The sequence below is a fragment of the Pungitius pungitius genome, chromosome 19 (genome assembly GCF_949316345.1).
Source record: "Pungitius pungitius chromosome 19, fPunPun2.1, whole genome shotgun sequence".
NCBI classification, from domain to species: Eukaryota; Metazoa; Chordata; class Actinopteri; order Perciformes; family Gasterosteidae; genus Pungitius; species Pungitius pungitius.
In genome coordinates this window covers 3,574,828-3,596,741 of record NC_084918.1, presented here as the reverse complement: position 1 = coordinate 3,596,741, position 21,914 = coordinate 3,574,828, and the positions used below count along the sequence as shown (strand labels likewise).

Sequence of the window (21,914 nt, the reverse complement as noted above, 5' to 3'; positions counted from 1 at the left end):
GGAAATATGCATCTACCAACAATTATTGGAAGGGATTTCTTTTTATCTAAAAGAAAAACAACTCAATCCAATTTTCTCCAACAATTTATCTTTCAAGTTGACTCGTAGTTGATAAAATCGTTATGGATTTTGGAAATTCCAAATTCCTCCCGAGTGACAGGTTGATCCTAAGTGAGAGCCAGCGGCTGGTTAGCGTAGCGTAGCTTAGCATACAGACTTGAAATGAGGGCCAAGCGCTGCTCTACGAGGAGGTAAAAACGTTCTTGCTGGATGTCATTTTGGTGCCAAATACTAAACTGCGTTGAGCAGCTCGATGCTAACGATGTCTCGCCGTCTTTCCTCTCTTCTTAAAAGCAGGAGAGCAGAAAGCGACGAGCTTAAAGAAGATGCATATTGTCAAACTATTCCTGGAATATGAGGTCATTTCAAAGAAAGTAAACAGCCTCGGTGTGTCGTTGGGTTTATTTCATCAAGCTGCGAGATCTGAAACATCCTTCCTCGCTCCTGTTGAGGAGCAGCGTGAGAAACTGGATTTTACCGCTTTACAGAAAAGAAGAAAAAAAAAAAGCCAATGGCAGATAACAATAAGATCAAAGCCGACAAGACGGGTTGTAGAAAACAAGAGTTCTCGTTTTAATTTCTCCAGCATACATAACATACTGTGCATTTACAGTACGTACTCCCAATTTTAACTCGATTTTGCACACATCACAGTTTAAAGTTTTCAAATGAAAAATACAACACAACTATGAAAAAAATAAGACATATGCACAAATTAAAACCTATAAAAAATATAAAACCAGTACTCTTAAATCTCATTTTGACAGGTACCATTTCAAAAACAAAACATTTAATGCACAATAGAGCAGAAAAATTAAACTCGTTTTTGTTTAAATAGAAGGAAAAGACATTTTTTTTTATCATGCAGAGGATGTAATATTAAATAACGAATCAAACAAAAATAATATATACTTCTCTATATATCTCTTTTAAATTTTCAAGTCAAAGCACTCCCGTCCCTTATAGAGGGAAAAACAAGTGTGAAAACACCAGAGGATGCACAATGTTTCCATTAGCTGCCATTGTCGCATGGCCCATTATCGAAAACATTACAACCCGGCAACACCTTGTTGGCACAGAAAAAGACGTTCATATGGCAGTAGCATTTCGCATCATAAAAAGAGGGCGGAGCTATAGCTCTTTTTCCACCATAAACAAAAATAAAGCAACAAAAACATTCTGTGCACAGACATCAGTCAGGAGAGTGGCGGCGCCCCCCCCCCCCCCCAGCAGGGTGTGAGGCTAGCAGCTGTGGCAGCGCAGTCTACTGCAGCATGCTCTTGATAGTCTTGTTGGTTGATTCATCGTTCAGATGCTTCGTCGTGTACCTGCAGCGGAGAAAACACGTTATAGTCCTTCAAGAACAGAGGTAATCCGTACAGAACCCCCCCCTCCCTCAGATCGGGGACGGAACCTGGAGACCTTTGCATCATTTGGGAGACTGTAAAGGGTGGGGGGGGGGGGGGGGCGGCTGACTGAATCCCGGCTGGAACCGCGAGGACAATGAGTCACCAACGCCTCCCGCCGGGGGAGGGAGGGGGGGGGAGGACAGACCTAGATGTCTGTCTGCTGCCAACAGGAGACACGAGAGTGGCTGCAATCGCATTGCACCCCAGGCGGTGGGGGGGGGGGGGCACAAATTAATTTGAGTCGCTCACCTGAGAGCGTTGAGAAGGCCTTCGACGCTGTTCGGAGGCTGATCTTTGAGGACTTTGATGCAGCCTTTCATCTGCCGGGGGGGGGGGGGGGAAACACACCATTAGCTTCTTGTAGCAGTTTTTACCATAAAGTGGTGAATCCGAACTATTGGAAACCGAGAGGCAGGTTCCCGCTAGCAGAAGTAGACGTGCTGCAGAGCCCCCCTTTGTCTGCTCCAGGAGAGACGTGGAGACCTCCGGGGTTTATTGTGGAGAAAGCGCCGAGGTTCTTGTCAGACTAAACATTTGTTTGAGGGCACTCACGTCGATCTTGGACGACTTGGCGAAAGCCCCTACGGGGTGGACGTAGTCGTACAGGATGATGACGCCGACCATCACCCGCAGGCAGAAGGACACCGTCTCCTCGCTGGCGAAGCGGCTGCGGTACTCCCTGAAAAAAAAAAAGGAGGCCAAGCGGCGGTTGAAGCGCAAGAAGGTGAAGGACAGGAAGTGCGGGGCGGCGAGTCACTCACGGCGTTTCCAGCATGACTTTGCACACGGTGGCCATCGTGCTTAAGCAGTCCGTCGTGTTCTCGATGGGCAAGTTCTTGTTCTGCAAAAGGGACCAAAAAAAAACAAAAAAAAAAACAGATGAGGGGGATGCTTTCACGCGTGCGTCTAAATTTTCACCGCTTTGCGCCCCCCCGAGCCTCACCTCGGAGACAAACTTGGTTGTGCCGTCACTCAGCGCTTTCAGCATGGGCGTGGCATCGGCGTAGAACAGAGAGATCCTATTGGCCAGTTCATTGTTGACTTCGTTCTCACCGCCCGCCTGAAAAAAAATCCGTCCGAAACAAATGACGTGACTGTTAGAACGCCGTCTCTCTTGCATCGCCTGGGGTCAAAGGTCAGGAGCAGCAGCAGCAGCAGAACAGAGACGTCAAGAGGACTCTGGTGTTCGTCTCACTCCAAACACCATTAAAACATCATGAAAACATCCATCCTCATGCGCTGGACAGCAGCTGCCAAGAGCAGACATCATGAACTCAATGAACCACAAACCTTTGGGATTCCATTCCCGGCTCGATTCACAAGCGTAAAGCTGGTAGAGAAAGTAGTTGTAGCTGAATGTGTGTAGTTCTTTTGCTATTGGGGCACCGAGCTCTTACCTACTGACTTAATATTCAGAGCTTTTTTATGAAAGCTCTGAATATTAAGTAACCCTGATTTACAGAAGTGGAGATTTGCTTGATTTGAATGTTTGCCAACACAGATTATATAAATCACATGACTCTCTTTACAGAAATATATATATTTATTTACAACAAACAGATGAGTGACACATCTGAAAAGCTGGTTCTTTTAAAATACACAACGAGCTAATCTTATGAGACCTTTCAACAAAGTATGAAACAAATATCTGGAAATATTAGACGTTTTTCCTGCCAATAGACGGCACCTTTAGTTAAATTGAATTAAATAAAATCAGAACGGAGAAATACTGACATAAAGTACATGATCGAGGCCTGCTGCTCCTCCTGCTTGTTCCCAGCTGACTAACGCAATCTGCTGCTTTCTAGTCTCTGACAGAGAGACATTAAAGACACCTGGTGGCTTACAAAGAACAAGGTGCCTCTTGAACAGGCCGTTCTAAATGTGTCTGCATATTTAAATATTAAGATCATTTCCTGGTGTTTTTTTTCTTTTTCTTCTTCTCTCCCTCGCCACGAGAACACTGACAGAATATGAATAATACCCCCCAAATTTCAAACCAATTCATGTTTCAACAAATGATGACACGCAAGCTCAAAAGAGTGTGCGTTACCACGGGGACGGACGCCTTTCATCTCAGACGCCTGGATGATTCCTAAAACGCAGCCCGAGCGCCTCTGAGCAGTGACAGGTCCAGACGACAACTTGTCTGGACCCGTTTGCCTAACGGCACAGTCGGGTGGTTTGCATAATAAACCCCCCCCCACCCGATCAGAAGGTCAGAACTGAGAGCAGCTGCTTCTGCAGAGAGAGAAACTCTGAGATCTCACCGTTTCCTGCACTGAAGTAGCTCTCGAATGCCCCTGAAGCTGCTGATCAAGGAGGTGGATCTGAAGTGCAGCAGAGGGAACGCGTGTCCTTGGATTTCATATGCAAGCGATTATCAGTAATAAAACACAGGGGACACCAGATCCTTAAAGCATGTGTGGCGATGGCACTTAAAAACACAAATAAAACCACAGCTGAGGGGACAGGGGCAGGTCTCTGACTCACAGGTTGCTGATCAGACCGTATGGATGCAGCGCTACAAACATGAAAGACGTGCAGAGACACTTTGAAGCACCGACCACCTTTATTGTCTTGGGTCTGCACAGACTCCACATCGATCTGGAGCCAGGCGCTTTATCTCTAGAGGGAACCGGGGCCTCGCTACCGATCCGGGATCAGTTCCGGGCGCCACGCGCCGCCGGCCGACACGTTGCGCTTCCAACTCACCGCAGGGCTCAGACTGTTTTGCGAGACGTTTCCTGCCCCCCCCCATCCTCCCCTGCCCCCCCCCCATCTCCAAATCCCTCGTGGCTCTAACAGCAAACGTCATGCAGCATCCCTGCGTTCTGGCCCCGAGGCCTTTAAATCAATATCAGGTCCCTGTGTAGACGAATGCCAGGCCAGCGCCATGGAAACATTGAGAAGGAATATGAAATTACAGACTGCTTGAGCCCTGAAATGAAGATTATCCTATTAAAAATGAGCCCATCGCTCATCTGTGCAGAATCCAATGAGGGCGGGCGTGTCTGCTACGTCTGTTTATCACATTCATCACCGTCGTGCTCCTTAACAAAACATAAAAGCGGAAAAAAAAGGCTCACCGGTACGTTGTTGATCCGCATCCGGCTCAGCGTTCTCCTGTAGTAGCTGAAGTCGTTCTGAATGGCAGGATTCGTCATCTGCGACAAACGAGACAAACGGGCAGACGTCTTAATCTTAGCGGGACGGGGGTTTCTCTCGTTTCTCTCTGCCTGCAGCAGGGACATTCAGTTCTGGATCAAACACCGTCGCCATGACACAACGATTTAGCCAACAAGGCAGAAACGTAGCTGTGGGGGGGGGGGCTGGGGTGGGAGACATGGATACAATTACAGTTTCATTTGCTGAACTGGATTTGAATCCTCGGACACTCATCCCTGCTCATCCTGTCAGGAACAATTTGGTCATTTTGCTGCTGCGGTGCATCGTTATAGTTTCTGACCAGAGGGTCAAAAAGTGTGTGTAAATGGTCTCACTATGGACAAATTCACTATTTGCAGTTACAGCCTCAGAAAACAAAAATACAACATAAACATAAATTACAGGAGTCAGTTAACGGCACAGAAGCCAGACTGCACCACGCTCAGAAGCCGGCCAACCAGAGAGCTTCTTTCACACGTCACCGCCAGCGAGAGAGCTCATCATGTGGTTAATTATCCTCATTCCTGTATGAGCCTGTCACATTCAAAGCTGCACTGGCAGCAGGCTAATCCCACTACAATAGACTGGTACTCAGTCTGTGTCCACTGTGTGCACCGGGAGAGACAGGCTCCTCCGTCAGGGAGGGGCCGCCCCGCCGCACAGACACTTTAACTAGGTCAGAAGCCCGCGTACGGGGTGTGAAAGATTGATGAATGGGTCTGGCATGCCACCTTGCACCCCCTACCTACATGTTTTTATCCTGCCAGGCAGAGTAGTGGGCACTAATTGGGACGTTGAAGCAGATCGCCCGAAGGTATTGGGGGGCGGGGTTTTTTTCTCCTCTTATTTTTTTTTTTTTTTTTAGGGTTTCGTATCTAAAAGGGCAAGGTTGCAAGGGAACCAGTTTCCCCACTGTCTAACCAGATGAGTCCTTGAGAACAGGCATTCGACCATCACCCCCCCGAGTTCCCCTCCAGCATTTGAAACCTGCTACATTATGCAGAACTCAGGCTCGGGACAACAACGGTTTGCAGACCCCTTTCCCCCTGCTATGAGGCTCGTTAGCCATTTCACTGACATCCGCTGTATTATAAAACAGCAAAGTAGTATTGGGATTCTAATTAAATGCGGATCACGTGCTCACTGGCTGCAGTTTGAAACTGCAGAGGAAAAAAAAAAATCAATTCGAAGGCATCAGCAGTTTATAGGCCGGCTAAGAGCTCTGGTTTGCATCACAGGAGAAACGAGTTCATACATAAATCTAAAAAGAGTTTTAAAAAAAAGAAGAGAAAGTGACATTTGGGATGCGTTTGAGAGACGCGGCCGTACTTTCAGCTCATCAAAGCGCAGTGTGAAGTGCAGGATCTCGGCGAACTGCTTGGCGAGCGCCTGCTCCCGCTCCAGGTGCTGGGTGGAGTCGTCGTACGTCTCGCTGGTCAGAGCTCCCAGCAGGCTGTGCAGCGCCGCCTCTGTGGACGGGCCAGAGATGAGATCCATGTACGTGGACACGTATTCACAGCACAGAAACTACAAGATGCATTTGGGTCACTCTGGAACTCATCGGTTCGAGGGAATGATGATCATTCGTTTTCAGCTCCACATGAAAAGCTGCAAACGGTCAAAGGAAGAAATACTGGACCTCATCATTAATTTATAGCTGCACGACTGTAGTCTGGAACAACAAAATGTTAATTGGTTTATTTGAAATATAACAGTTTAGATCAATAATGAAAATAAAAACATGAAGCGACAATGTGTTAATATTTGGCGGAAAATGCACCCACCAATGTTCGTTCAGGCTTGAAAAACTAGATCAACTCCCCACGACTGAAGGGGCTTCACGTCTGCTTGTCTACGTATGAAGGTTTAAAGTAACAATCGACCCACAGAAACACAGCGCCATTGATGACACGCAGTTACATGTGTGACCAGCGCGCTGCGGCCCCCCAGCTGAAGCCTCCTGATTAGGAATAGAGACGGATAATGTGTGGTGGTGTCCAAACTGCCCAGGGGCAGTCTGGAAGAAGAGGGGGGGGGGGGCGGGGCAAGAGGCTTTTCCTGCTCCGATGCAGATGAGGCTAATTATCTCATTGGCATGCAATGGGGGAGGGGGGAGGGGGGGGAACGAGATTTCACTCAAGCAGGATTATACTCATTGTTTTGACAATAAGTAAAACACAAAGCCTGTGCGACGCCTCGACATAACAACCCACCGCCCGATAATTAGGCCCCGGAAGTGAGGAAAAGATTAAGGGAGATGCTGTGAAATATTCTCCCAACATGTCTTGAATAAAATAAAGATGAAATAGAAAACCCGGACAGCCCAAAAGGAGTTTCTATTTATAGATTCAGACGCGGTTTCAGAATTCAGGCTAGACGCCGCAGCGAGGCTTTGGATAATGACATAACCCAGACGAGCTCCCCCGTCTGATGGAACCGGCGCTTTGGGCGGATTTAGTCCAAGTGTACTCCACAACTCCTGCTGATTACATGCGACGATGAGCACGTCGACAAAAGCCCGGTGAAGGGTACTTGAGATAATGGCGAGGGGACTCGTGGGTGACGGACAGTAAATGGAGCCCGTTTGCCATCCAGTAACGACTCCAAACTGCTTGGGCCGACGAATTAAAAATAGCCTTAGTGGGGCAGTTTTTTTTCCTCTTTAACCCCCCCCCCTCTACATCTCTGTCAAAACAGAGGCTAAGAAGGAGCTGCTCCTGCAGAAATGAGCCCTCTAGTATGCCGGGAAGTCGGTGAAGGGGCGGGGCTTAGGGGAGATGTCTGATCTCCTCAGGTCACGGCAGAGCGGGCGCTCTACTCGCTGAGGAGGGGGGGGGGGGCGGGTCGACCAGGCAGACTCTGAATCAGAGCTGTCTCAGTCAATAACAGTAAAAACAATATCTTACTATCCAAGAAATAGTACTTTTACACAATATACGCTTTTCATTAAGCACCAATCAGCCAATTCCAGCTTCTAACTGTGGAGCTCCTAATGTCTGTTTCACATTCTGTGATGTGCAAAAGTGAATTAACCACACTTCGTAATAAGGAAGTCACAACTTTGAAGTTATTCTTAGTTTCATAGTGTTTTCATAGGAGCACACCTCGGCCTTTAGGTCGTTTTTGACTAAATGTGCATTGTTCCATCAGCAATATTAAATTGAAGTCTATTCTTTGTGTCAGAGCAACAACTGGTAGTTGAAGCCGGAGAAATCTGTCTCTTCAACTCAAATGCAAAGGCAACTGCAGTAGTGGTGCTCTGCAGATCCTCCATCCTGCACCACAAGACTCTGCTCTTCACCCTCACGGCCCCTGAGGGCAAGGCAGCAAAATAGAGCAGTGGCCGAGACTGGGAGGTGGCCTAGTTAGTTACATAACAGCCCTCCCCAGGCTCCCAGTGCTCCCATTGACTACCCTCCCCAGCGCCACTGGGATTACGTCGCTGAGGGCGTGAAGGCATGGCTGGCTGCTACCCTCCTCCACGCCCCCCCCCACCTTCCTGAGCCTCAGGGTCATAAGAAGATCAGGGAGCAGTAAGCCCAGTCCCCCCCTTCAGCCCCCGGCCCAGAACCCATGCTAATTAAACAACCTATAGCCCCATCCTGCAGAGGTCAGTGCACAGTGCAGCGCAAGCAGCAAGCTGGGAAATGCACCACTGTGGGGGTTTTCAAAGACTGTTTATATAAGGAAGGGGTGCATTGTGTGTGTGTCGCATGTTTGATGACATTTTGCAGCTCACCAGTCACATGCTAACAATTAGGGTCACGTATGAAGGTTGTGTCACCACTTAAAAACATTTTCTTTTCTTTTTTTATGCGTAGAACATCTGCGTTGGCGTCTGGCACTTTGAGCTTGAAATGACACAAATTGCACTAAAATTGTTGACAGCTCCAATTATTGCACGTTTGGGTCTTGCTCCTGTTTGCGCAAAAAAAAATACCCACAGGACAACTGAGCTTGAAACTGTCCCACTTTACAATCGGTTCCTTTTTGGGAGCTGAAGAGAGAGAGAGAGAGAGAGAGAGAGAGAGAGAGAGAGAGTGGTACCTAATCTCTGGGAGAACTGAAAGAACTTCTTCAGTCTCCCCACCAGAGGAACCACAGCCGCCCAGGCCTTCTCCTGCAGCGCCTCGTCGCTTGGGTTCTGGATTGCCTGGAAATATAAACACAACAGATACGCTTTAGAGAAGGAGCCACACAGGAGTCTGAGAAAGCCGAACACTGCAAGATCAAGACCAAAAACCCAATGGTCTGCAGTTGAGTTGCATCGTGGGTAATGTAGGTGCCAATTACGACAAGCAATAACAGCGCCCTTTTCAAATGGAACAAGTTACTTCTCTTTCAGATCCAGGCGATGGAAACAAAGGATTTAAGCGGATTTAAAATCTCCCTTTGACTTAGAGCAGCACCACATGACGGCGTGCTAACGCGGCCTCCTGTCCTGACGTGGGCTGGTGTATCGGGTTCACCTCTCTGATCTCCTGCCCCGCTCCTTTGTACGCCTGCAGCTCGTCCAGGATCCCCTTGGCGTCCTTCAGCACCACGTCCACCTGCTCCCACACTTCCCGCTCCGCGTCCGTGGGCCGAGCATCTGCAAAGGCCGGCGACACCGAGGTCAACGTGCTGCTAAATCCACATTCTCAATGACGCAGTCAAATGCAGCCAAGGAAGCTCTTGCAAATTCTGCGATAAAACACAATGTTTAATGGGCCACTTTTAATTATGCAAATGAACGTTGAATTAATCTTTGCAGCGCTTCCCGCCCACTTTCCTGACTGAGAAGAGAAAATAAAGCAAGATAAGAAGGAAAAAAAAGGGTTATGCTCTCTCTGCACAACAACTCTGGTTGAAGAGACGGTTCACTTTCAGAGTTTTCTTATTTTGGTTTGAGAGCAGTACGAGGAACACGATGAACCTTTCCTACCACCTGAAGCAAGAACACCTTGCCAAGAGTGATGAATGTAAACTCCTGCCGAACTGCAGAAGCAGTGACTAAAACACGGCTCATCCTGACGGCAGAAACCTCTTTACTTTTGATATTCTGCATTTTAATTGATCATTAACATTAAATCTATACACATCTAAGTGTAGATAGATACATGTGACGTCAGCCTCCTGAGCCATAATTTCAGCTTTGTGAAAAATGCATAAAAACAATGCTAAGAATATTGAAAACCATGAGAAAAGGTAATATTCAGTGTTGCATAAAATAAGCCTAACTTGTTTGAGATATAATTGCGATGTACTTTTAATATCTAATCACCCAGAAACCGTGTGAGCAGTTTGACGAATTGTTTTCTCAAAAAAAAGGTACGACTGAGTCTCTGGGTTTGCCAAGTGTGAGAACTCTTGGGTGCAGGATCAAGCCGTGTTGAGGGGGCCTTAGGCTGTGCAGCAGCTGAACTGCAGTGCTTTATATTTTTTGAGGAGGGGGCTCTGCTGCAACTCTGCACCGATTGATATTCTGCACACATCCCGACGTGGAAGGGGCAGGTTGACGCAAAGTGCAAAAGCTCTTGTGGTAGATTTCATTCTCTTGCCGCTGGGAAGAACATCGTGTTAAAGACAAGTGGGGGGGGGGGCGGGAAAGACTTAAGAGTTTCCGAGCTGATAAGGGCGTGGTAAGACATTCGCGTGATCGATATCAGGAGAGGGAGCGATTACATGAAAAAGACTCACTTTCAAAATCCAGGAAAAAATTGGGCTCCTGTTCCAGATCCGTGCAAGTCAAAACTTTCAGTAGGTTCCCCATGTTACGATACCTGTGGAGGACGAGAGAGGCGGGCGGGTTAAATGGAGGAATGCGGCGGCGGAGGCGGCAGGTGGGGGCGACACCTCGCTTCGGCTGTGCTTCACTGCTCTGGTGTCTGTGTGGACCCAGCGGTGCCCCAGATGTGCCCACAGATACCAGTGCTCCCCTTGGACCCCCCCCCCCCCCCCCACCCTCCCATGAGGGTTCCCTGTGGCGAGGCCAAACCAGATGTCACAGGTCCCCAAAAATAGAGATACGGTTTTCTGCTTTGTTAAGTTTCTTCCCATCGTGAGCATTTCCAGGCAGTCGTATGCAAAGCGTTCATTTCCACGAGCCCCTGCAGGGGAATCGTTAGCTCTGCACGTGAAGGAAGTCAATGGTACCAAAAAAACCACAGCATTAATATTGAAATAAGCATTAAACTTAATGATTGAACGAATGATAATTCAAATTATTTATACTTTGTTAAATCGTCAGATCATCATGTGACAAATATTTGTACTAGGGTGACTGAAACCAGCCTCAGCTTCTTGTTGCTGAATGCAATTAAATGGTCATTAAAACACTTGATTACCAAGCGATGATATAATGGCATAGTATACAGGAAGAAGCAGAAAAAGCAAAGCACTTCAACAACGATGTGCCGCCTCGTGAACCTTTCACAGAAAGAGGGACCGCTCACATTCACACGTTAAAAACACTAAATCTCGTCACCTTTTCAGGTCCCTCTATGCCGCGGTGGCTGCGTAATCAGCACAACAACTGTGCCTTGACATCACTGTCGTTTATAAATGAGACGGTGACTCAGCTGCTTGAAGAAGAGGACGACCATGCTGCGACCTCATCGTCATCCACAGCGATACCCAGCGTACACCTGAGCTGTGATGTGATTTGGTCAGCAACATTTACAACAAAGTTTAATAAAGCAAAAAGGTTTTTACGTTTATTTGCCTCCGAAGGCGCTGTGACTTCAGCGCCTCGTCCGACCCAGAGACCACCTGCAAAGACCCACCTGCCTCGTCGTCCCCCCCCCCCACCCACTCCCACTAATGTGACCTGAATGTCTGCCGGCTCCTCGCTGTCTGTCGGCCTCAGAAGGGACGCATCATCCAGCCTGCCGGATGATGTGGGCACTGCCCATCCTCGCCCCCCTCCCCCCTCCCTCCCCTCTGGTCCTCTACCGCCCCTCGCAGGGCCGAGGCTGGCAGAGCTGCCAGGGCTCACAGGCCGCCAGCGCCGCTTAAAAATGAGGTCATTTTGAGGACAGGGATTCACTTGCCTCATTTCACAGAAACTTTAAGTGCCCCCAAAAAAGTGAACTGATAAAGTTGGTAAGTCCTACTCTTTCAGTCAAATGTCATCCAGAGAATTATTTCAAGATGGTCAAAGATGACAATGTGTGTTGTAATGGGAAAAACTGGTTGCTAAGCGATAGCGTAGTAAGTGAGTTCCCCCCCCCCCGTCAGTGACTGCAGTAATACCAGGCAGAGCTGGCATGTCCGGGGCACCACGGAGAGGCCGACGACAGCCTTGTTTTTGTTTTGAACCCCCCCCCCCCCCCCCACTGAGCCATCGCGTGCTCGCAGCAAGGGAGGTGGGGGGGCTGCTTCTAAGGCCAGGGGCAGAATCTGTCAAGCAGGAGCCCGCGCAGCTCTCCGATTGGCTAAGCTCATCTACCCGACAGCTCGCTGTATCCATGGAGCCCCAAATATTTTTTGGTACCATTGAAAACATTGCAGCAGCCAATGAGAGGCGAGCTCCGGGTGAGGAGCGAGTACAGTAGTAGTAGGCATCAAAGTACATGCATATATTTATACGGAAGAGGTACGGAGATTCCACTACTCAGCACTCAGAGATTTAATGGGATTTGATTTTTTTTATGTTAAGCTCAGCAAATTACCATCATTAATATCATTGTAATTGATCTGAAAAAGAAAATATAGACAATGAACAAATTACATTTTAAGCAGCAGGATACGACTATACATTTGTATATATATATACACGTTTGCAGACTGCAGCTGGTGCAAAGAGGTTGAAAACCTTGTTTTGGTGAAGACACCAAAACAGTGCCACGCCCATGCAGCAGCAGCAGCCTGACCCCCGGATGGCCCGGCCCTTTAACAAACACGTGCACACGCACGCTGAAACGCACACACAAAATAGAGCACTGCGGCATCAGTCCTGTAAAGAAAGAAAGAAATAAAAGCGCGGCCCGAGGGGCTGATGGCTCACTAATGCAGGCGAGCGATAGTGCTGACATTCCACTACGCGGCTGCAGCGTGAGGGTCCACGTGCCCCGCTGCTTTACTACGGGAGAAAAACAACGCCCTCCCCTTCCCCGCCCCGACTGGGCTCAGACACGGCGCGTCACGTGAGCCCCCTCCGTGGAGAGGCTGAGACGGAGCTTGCCCACGGTGTGTAGGCGGCGGCGGGGGGGGGGGGGGGGGGGATGGGGAGGGGGAGGCAGCGTGTGTGCGTTTTCTGTCTGAGATTATGTGGGTCTAGAAAGGAAAAATACAGATCCCATTTTTTATTTGTTCAGTGTCCAAATCAGAAATTCACAGAAACGTAGGTAAGGACGTGTGTGTGTGGCTGGGGAGGGACAGGGGGGGGGGGGGGGGGGGGAGGAGTCATACTGCAGCAGAGGCGCGCTGAGCCAGCCAGCTTTAAACTTGACCTAGATTCCCCGGGTGACACGTCACATCGCATTAGCCCCGATCGGCCAGACCCGGACCCGCCGGAGCTCGCTGACACTGGCCCGACCCGACAGGCAGGCAGGAAAAAAAAACGGGGAAGCACTTCCCAAACGAGGCTGGCATGCGCCCCCCTCTGACCCTGCACCGCCCCCGCCCCTCCCACCAACACCACCTCTCACCCCAGACCGTCTCCTGCCAATCCAACCCAGCTGACTAAAAGGGCACATGGCGATGGGGAGAGAGAGAAGGGGGCGTCTACCGTTTGTTTGTTTATGGCAATGAACTCGATGGCCTCATGGCCGCGCCTCGAACATCAACCAATGCCCCCCCCCCCACAGATTCTGGTCTAGTCGAAACAAACCTCACGGGATGATTAAATCATCACAACCGGCGGCGCTACACGGAGTGACATCCTGCGTTCAGACGTCTCGTTTCCCTCCCCTCGCAACCATGTGGCGTTGTTGGATATATCCCCCCCCCTCCCCTCCTCCTCCTCCTCCTGCATCGAACCCGCCGAACCCCGATCAGCACAAACCAACACAAACAAGTTCAAATCGCCCGTTTGTCCCGAGAAGCGGATCAGATGGGGATGAAAGTGGGAGAGTATCATCCTCGCCGGCTAAGAACCCCCACCCCCCCCCACCCCACACTTTGGACGTGCGCGTAAAGAAAAAGTTGGGAAACCATGGCAACAGGCGCATACACAAGAGTCAGCTAAAACGCTCATTGAAAAGCAGAGCTCCATGAAGAGGCTCTCAGCTCTTTACACCATCAAAAACATGCAGACGGATGCTGACGGCCCAGATTGATGTTCATTTTGTATGGATGAATTGAAATGAGGGGTGAAAAAAAAGAAAAGACTTTTCCTCCAGCACCACAGGGGCCTCATATGATCATCCAGAGTGAAGATGCTGCTTTAGTCCCCAAAAAAGGCAGATATATTCTGTGACGGATGCATCTATAAAGAACCGTGAATGCAGTCATTGGGAACTTAAATCTAACCCCTTTTGTTCTTATCCGCTGAACATCTGGATCGACAAGAAGACCTCCCCACCCCACCCTGCCCTGCCCTTGAGTGTCCTCCGACTCTCTTCCTAGGATGTGTTAGGAAGTCATTAAGGGTGGGGGGTTATATTGAGTCACCGTGGTCTGTCCCTCCCTCAGGGAAGCTGCCTCCTAAACCCTTTCAAACAAAGATCTGCCGTTCTCCTGCTCAAACAGCCCCCGAAACCATCATTACACAAGTGACCTTCTGACTGACTCACCGACGCCACTTCATCCCTAAATCCCACTCTGCTGACAGGGCGTTCCGGGGGGACCTTGCCTCCCATGAAAAGGTGTGGAGCCCCAAATTAAAGCCTGATTTAAGCACATCACCTTCAAATGTTTGTTTCTCCCCCCCCCCCCAACCGGATTTTTGGGTGGGGCCCCGTGGAGGGTTTTGGATGGGCGAGCAGTGTCACATTGAAGAGTACCAGAATCTTCACGGAAAGACAGCAGCGCCACCGTGAGGATGCAAGCGGTCACGCGCACGCCGAGTTGAACGCCGGAGGGAAGGCCGCTCCCACAGCCCTCGCATCGCCAACACGCCGGCGCCAGGGATGCGGAGAATGTGCAAACGTGAGAGACAAGTGGCAGCGGTTACAGGGAAACGTCGGTGAGGAGAACTGTCACTCGGTAAGCAGGAAGCAGCTCTGATGCGTGATGTAAGAGCACCATCCAGTGTTCACATGCAGCCATTTCAGGGTAAAAAAACCCCATCAAAATCAACCTGACATTTCTGCAGGCTAAATGTTATTGCTACGTTGCATACTAACCTCCGAACATGAGGGCTCTGTGACACTTCAGAGGGAAGACAGCCCACTGATGTGCTTTTTAAGGGAACCGGGGCAGGAAGTAATGCAGTGTCAGCCCTCCAGGGGAGTGAATAATAGATTACTGAGGAGCTACAACCGAGGAGAAGCCGGGAGCTTTTAGCTGATCTAACAAGCCACTCTACATATTACACCCGCTCAGACATATCATCTCAAATTACCTGCTCAGCGGGAGAGGTCGAGAGGGCCCGGATCATCTTCCACATGCTGAGTCATGAGCGCAGCAGCGGGTATTTCCACAGCATTTTATCATGCATTCTAAATAGGCAAATTAAATGAACAGGCCCGAAAAAGACAACTCTTTGTAGAGTATTCAATGCTAACAGAAAGTCACATACAAGGGCAAAGGTAAGGGAATCTAAATCTAGAGCTATAAATCTAAAGAAAACAGGAATATCTTGTGCACAGGCCATTAACTGCACTTAAGACAATACTATGCTTCACCACCAGGGGGCAGTATCGACCCAGATATGATCATTGAAACCAGCGCGATAAGAAAAGCTTGGCCTCAGGCTACAGTACCACACCTCCCCCCTGGCTTAGCGAGCTTAATCCGTCCTGTGTATATGTATGAATATATATTCACACCAAACTCGCCGCGCTGCATTACCTCGTCTCCATTTATAAAAGGCAGCCACGGTGCTGCGTGCTAACTCAAGTAGCATTTTGGTGAGTAGATTTGAACACTAGGGCACCACAGCAGCAGCTTGGTATTAGCCTACACACACTCACACATATATATACATACACATACCTCACTGACTTGGTGATCCTATGTACAAACCACCTGAGGCTTAGCTGTCAAAACGGAACAGCATTCCAGAACCAGAGCTCAGCCATTCAAATGATAGCCGTGGTGTCATGGTAACAATCTCCACCGAGACACTGAGGAAAATACACCGGGGGGTGTGTGTGATGGTGAATGAAGGCAACCTGAGAGCAAAAAACAACCCAATTCCTTTTATCGTGCAATGGAAACACTGCTAAGACACACTGGTCTACGGTGAGTAAAACCACTTAACGTTGAACGCCACAAGGTGACCGACTATTAAAAAAAACTGAAACAGGACGAGCGTCTGGTGTGAGAGCCGAGCGGTGACCCCGTGCCCTGTAGTTGCATAAACACTGAGGCCTGAGAGGGGCGGGGGAGCAAGCTGGGAGCACCTACATTACTCAACTCCTTTTTACGGCCCACAATGCACTTCATTTCCTGAGCAAGCACTACACATACACCCACAGCACTGCACATTAATAACAATAATAGTAATGAGATGTCTACTTTGTGTCGGTGCACCGAAGCCGGTCGACGGAGAGGCTTAAATTAGTCTTTTTCCTCAAAGAGAAGGGATTTTTTTAGGTTTTAAGGTGAATATTAAGTGCGTCTCATTTTCCCTTCGGACTGCAGGAGTCTACAAGACACGGGTAGTTCTGGGGAGGTTTGACTCCGCGCCAGCTGGGGCACACCGTCCACAGGGAGCAATGTCATGTTAAATATAAAATAAAGGCCACGGCGTCCCAGTTAACGAGGAGGCCGGGATTTCTTTTTCTTGCCAGTCCGACAGCGGATGGAGCTGCACGGGAGGAGCTGTGAGCAAAATACAGGGGCAACAGCGCAATCCATTTCAACAATCCTTTAAAAAAAAATACTAAAAAAAAAACAACAAGCTGCTGTGTTGAAAGTGCGAGTTGGCGCGAGGACTCACCAGCGGGATGGAGCCGTGAGGCGGTCGGTCAGGAGCAGGGAAGCCCAGCCTGGCAGGTGGCCGCGGGTCACAGTCCTCCACTGAGGTCAGCCTCTGAAACACAGAGAACAAAACAGGGACGGCGATGAAAGGGACTATTTCAGGGTGATAAAGTGCTGCATTCGTAGAAAAGGCACACATTTTCCTCTCGTCTTTCTGAAGTAGCTGGAAGCATAATCAGTGGAACAAATCGCCCCCAACAAAAACCCAGCAAGCGATAACATTCATACCAACGTAGGTTGTCTTTTAAAGCTAAAAATGACACAAAAAGGGGAACCGCAGAGATCACGTAGTCAAAAACAGCCTCGTTATTGTGTCCCACCTTCATTATAAAACATGAGCTCAACGCAGTTTTTTTTTTCTTGTTTTTTTTAAACAAATGGGTGCTCATGAAAAAAAAGAATTACACCACTTCCTATTGTGTAGCACTTCCTCTGATTCATTTCAGGGTTTCTTCCTGTAAGGGCGACAGCACAACGACTCAAACGCGGCTCACGTTTATGCCCGTTGTTCATGGACAGCTCATTTTTTGACAAGTTGTCCATTGCAGCGGACGCGTCACCGGGGACAATCTGGGTGACATCTGTAGCGGGGCATCACGGGAGTCAGCTATGCATCACGCACTGCAGCCGGGGGGCCACGACATAAGGCCAAACCCTCCCTTGAACGAGCACATAAGGTCGTAGGGGTGGGATTGCATTAGCAATTCAAGAGGAAAATAAAGGCTGCGGTGTGTTTCTCCGGGAAATCGACTCAACAAAACACTGGCAGGATGGAGTCATGAGCAGTAAAACAACAAGTGCGTTGTTTCCAGGCTGGATTCATTGAATGATTGTTTTTTTCCAGAATGAATCCTGTTTTAATAGAGTTTTGGTAACTGATCCAAAACAGTACATTTTGAGAATCCCTTCTTTCCATCCAAGTCTAAATATACAAGAGATACATTCACACATTTGAGGAAGAGGAAACCAGATTACCCATGAGGTGATTTTGCTTATTCAAAAATAAAAATGCACAGCTCTTTCAGCAGCCTCGTCCCTCAGAACAGCCCGTTTTCTCTGAACCAAGTTCCAAAAGGAGCTGAACGTCAACCCTTAACAAGTGAAACTGGGCTCGAAATCCTCTTGCATCAAAACCCAAGTTGCCATGACAACCGTCTCCACTGGTGAGCGAGCGCCGAGAGCCGAGGACGGTCTATCCACGGACTGCGTTACTGAATCCCACGGAGCGCAGCCGGGCCTCATCATTAGGAGAACACGGATCGGTTACGTGGAAACCCTCCAACTGAAATGTCACCGCTAATGACTTGTTGAGGGCTCCTGCAGCTCGGCCGGGTTCACCAACGGTTCACAGCGCGCCGAGCGACTCCGCGGCAAATGGCTCCCATAAGCAAACGCCGCTGGGTGTGTTAGAAAAAAATAATAAAAATAAAAATGTAAATAACGTGTTAGTGTGCAGGTTTCCACAGCATATCATAATCTATGGAACTAGATAAAGTAGGCCTGCATGACACATTTAATTATCCCCCATTTCACATCCATTAATCAACGCACAGGCAGGACCGGTTTCTTTAATCTTTTTACCGTTCTAACACCACGTGAGGGGGGGGGCGGTTTGGTGCGTGGGCAGCACAGCAACGGTTTCATGCAAAATCTGAATTTCCAGCATGCTGATCTGCCATCTGTGGCAACTGGCAACACCTCCCTCTGCGTGTCCGCAGACATGTAGGCGGCCACATGAGGATCTCACGCCTGCCCAACACACCACCGTCATGAAAACCTCACCAGGTTTTGATCAAAATAATGAATCACAATGCAAGAGAACAATTTTCTGTGTGTGTGTGTGTGTGTGTGAGAGAGAGAGAAAGGTGGGCGGGAGGGGAGGGGGCGCAAAAAGTGACAGCTTGTTTTCCTATTGAGTGGGTTATGCATGGCATTATGTTGCAATTTTCCATACGCAGTCCACTCTCCTTTTGTACCACATCTACTCTGAAGCTGCCCCATATGAAGCAACGAATTAAAAGCATCCTGTTAAGAGGCCGGCAAAAAAGAAGAAAACAAAAAATTTCCTCCCTTCTTATTATGCATAGGGCTTCGAATAAGCCAACATCACAGGAGGGAAGAGAGAGTGTTGAGAGGAATGTTAGAATCTACCAGCACAAACAGACGTATACAACTGGCCTCCACTGCTCCGTTCTCTGCTTATTCAACAGGAAAGACTTTTTCTAACCAACACACTTGAATAAATCTGTTAGTCGGCCCAAGAGCACAGAACCATCATAAGGTCAATAAACATTAAATCTAGCCAGTGTACGCGATATCCGCTCTCTAATAATTCAGCTGTGTGAAGAAGCGGGCAGGACGAGGTGGGGGGGGAAGGGGGGGGGGCTGTCAGCCTTTCCGAGCGAGTGAGTCGTGCAGTGTCATCTTTTCAGCTATGATTTGCTTGAGAACAAGAGCGGACACGCCATGGGAGTGTGTGTGTGCGCAGCGGAGAGGCAAACGAGATTACTCCAACAGCACAGGCAAGCACATGAAGACTCAAAAAAGGGCACAATTTCCACACAAAGTACTGTAACTAAGAAAAATGCATTTAAAATCATATTATTTCAAACGACAGTGTTGAAAACAAAGTGAAGCTAAAGTCACCGACGCGCCAAGTCATGCAGGATAACGGTGTGAGAGCAGAACGCTGAGGAAAAAACAACACTTGGAAACTACAGTTCTAGGCGGGTCCCGGGTCAGAGGGGTGTTGGTTCAAGTCTGTGGTTGTTTGTTGAAATTAGCTAACAAGGTTCAAGCACACGACGCAGCGGAACCACCCAACGCTGCAGCAAAGACTCGTCCGGGCGAGACGTTTCAGCACGAGTGGATCCACTCGCCGCCGATATGCAGGCGGGTCGGGATCCTTTGGGACGTTGAAGTTAGCAACAATCCGAATGAGATCTTTTTTTTTTTACATTTATTTGAACAATATTAATCTTTGAAAGAGAAATATGTTTGCGTCTGTGTGACAAAAAAAAAAAAAACACACATCCGAGCATCTTTGGCCGAGGTCACTCCTCGGGAGAACGCCTGGAAAAGCACTAAATTATTTACATCGCCTATCATTACACCGCCTACGCCCGCGTGTCATCACACCAGCTGCAGCATCCACAGCGCAGCTTCCTCAGTTTGTTACGCTGGCAAATTAGATTCACAAACGTGCCACTTTTGTTATTCAAGCCGCCATAACGGAATTATTAGTGTCAAGTATTTGACTGGGAGTCAAAAAGATAACTAAATATTTACGAGTAAAAGACAAAAAATAAAAAAAAGAATCCTCTTCTAATCCAGAGAGCGTCTAAGGTTTGACACATTACATGCACAGTTTCGTGCCTCTACCCGCTTTGGACTGGGATTCATGAGGGAATACATTGTGCCAAATGAGCCATGCTCCCAGTTCATGCTGGTTCCAAACCAAGTGCATGTGAATAAAAGCTCCCACTGGTTACTTCCTGAACCCACATAACACTTATTGAAGAATTAGACCTTCCATTTCCATCCCATCTCGTCACACCGCTGCATTAAGAGACAAGTCGTGCCACGTGGCACTAGTAAGGTATTTGCCATCTAAATGGACAAGTCTAAACTTACTCAAACTCCAAGAGAAAACATGTATGTCCACCTGTTAAAGAACAGAGTGTTGATACTCACTTCTTTATATGCGAGTGGAGGATATAAGGAAACAACCTGGGAGGCATGTTTTCTCACACAGATATTCTGGGTTCCTGTCTAGACCGACTGGCTGTTAGCAAATCAAGGTTGGCCTGAAATAAAAGTGCAGCGTAACTTTAAAGGGAAAGCACTAGTCGTCCTTTCTCCCATGAAGCTACATGCTGTTAATATGAGGGGGGGGAAGGGTCCCGGGATACCTCTCTCGGGTCTACGAAGCGGCCCTCTGGGTCCGAGCCGTGGTTCAGGAAGAATTTTGACACAAGTAGAGTTGCATCACAGCCACAACACTTGCCTCACATGCCGTGGAATCCGGCCCTTTGGGATGTTTCACTTCCACTTTCAGAAACTTTTGCAGAACCAGAGCGGAAAGACAAAAGACACACACACACGCACACACACACACACACACACACACTCCATTTAATGGAAGGGAAAATATAACTTTTTTGAGAGACTATATCTATTTGATGATTTGAGTCCGATTTCTAACCAATGCGATTTTATATGATCACTCTAAACAATATTTACATTTGTTAAAGAGACAAGCAGCAACATTCAGATACTTTAGTTCAAATTCAGCATTTTAGATTATGCTACAAAACCCCATTTCGGTAAACCTGTGACATTTCTCTAAATTATGATCATGCATTGGGGAAAATGAAAAATCCTCATAAGCCAAAGCAGCTCCAGCCAGCTGTCAGTCGGCTGCATTTCCCTCCGAAGGTGCACGATGCTGCCGGCGACTCTTAATCCGAGTCATACGACCGGCCCCTAACCGAACGTCCGAGTCTCTGCGTGGTCGTGGACGAGAGTAAAACTCGGTAACGTGCGGGGATCAAACAAAAACACGGCGCTTGAGCCTCGAATGAGGGGAGGGGGGGGAAGAGAGAGCCGAGCTAGCGGCGTAGCCTCGCGCACACCTTAGAGACCGTTGTTCTGAAAAAGGGGGAAGTTAACGGAGCATCGAAGGTGTGACACACAAACACACCAATTAAAAAAAAAGAAAAGAAAAGAAAAACATCCTTAACTGCTGCGTTTGTATTTCGTAGTAACTTTTAATGTGGGAGCGGGTGTTTTCACGCCGCTAACGTTGCATGATTCGTAACTAATTCTGCCTCCGAGGAACAGATTTAACGCTCAGAAAAAGAGGGGCAGACTGAATGGCAACCTGTGGGCAGTAACGGTCGTTAGTTGAGAGGAGAGAAAAGGGGGAGACGTCAAGTAGTATTCTTCTCTGTCGTTTCTTTTTTTGTTTTACCTTGAGGTTCCGTAGAGAAAGCCCTGCAGTCGACGTCTGGACACCACGCGAGAAAGCCAGCGGTACGGACCGAATGAAGAGGAAGACAGGCGATTTGCTGCCGCTGTTTCCGGGTTAGTCAACGAGCGTCACTGCGGCCGTCAAACGAGAGGGGAGCTCGGTTTTCTCCACCTCCGAGCGCGGAGGTGGGACGTATGAAGCTCCATCGCGTGACTGGAGATAACCCCGCCCGGTCA

At 48.5% G+C, this 21,914-nt stretch overlaps 1 protein-coding gene across 1 annotated transcript; it reads right to left on the bottom strand.

Annotated features, from left to right (window-relative positions):
* Positions 1 to 444: 444 nt before the first annotated feature.
* Positions 445 to 21,826, bottom strand: fam49bb (family with sequence similarity 49 member Bb). Its single transcript, XM_037455903.2, has 12 exons — positions 21,679 to 21,826; positions 16,666 to 16,758; positions 10,317 to 10,399; positions 9,107 to 9,228; positions 8,685 to 8,790; positions 5,967 to 6,106; positions 4,559 to 4,636; positions 2,413 to 2,529; positions 2,231 to 2,310; positions 2,022 to 2,148; positions 1,719 to 1,789; positions 445 to 1,388 (listed from the first exon to the last, which is right to left on the bottom strand). The coding sequence occupies exons 3-12, from the start codon at positions 10,387 to 10,389 to the stop codon at positions 1,325 to 1,327; spliced, it is 978 nt and encodes a 325-aa protein (XP_037311800.1). The 5' UTR covers positions 10,390 to 10,399; positions 16,666 to 16,758; positions 21,679 to 21,826; the 3' UTR covers positions 445 to 1,324.
* Between the last annotated feature and the right edge of the window lie 88 nt (positions 21,827 to 21,914).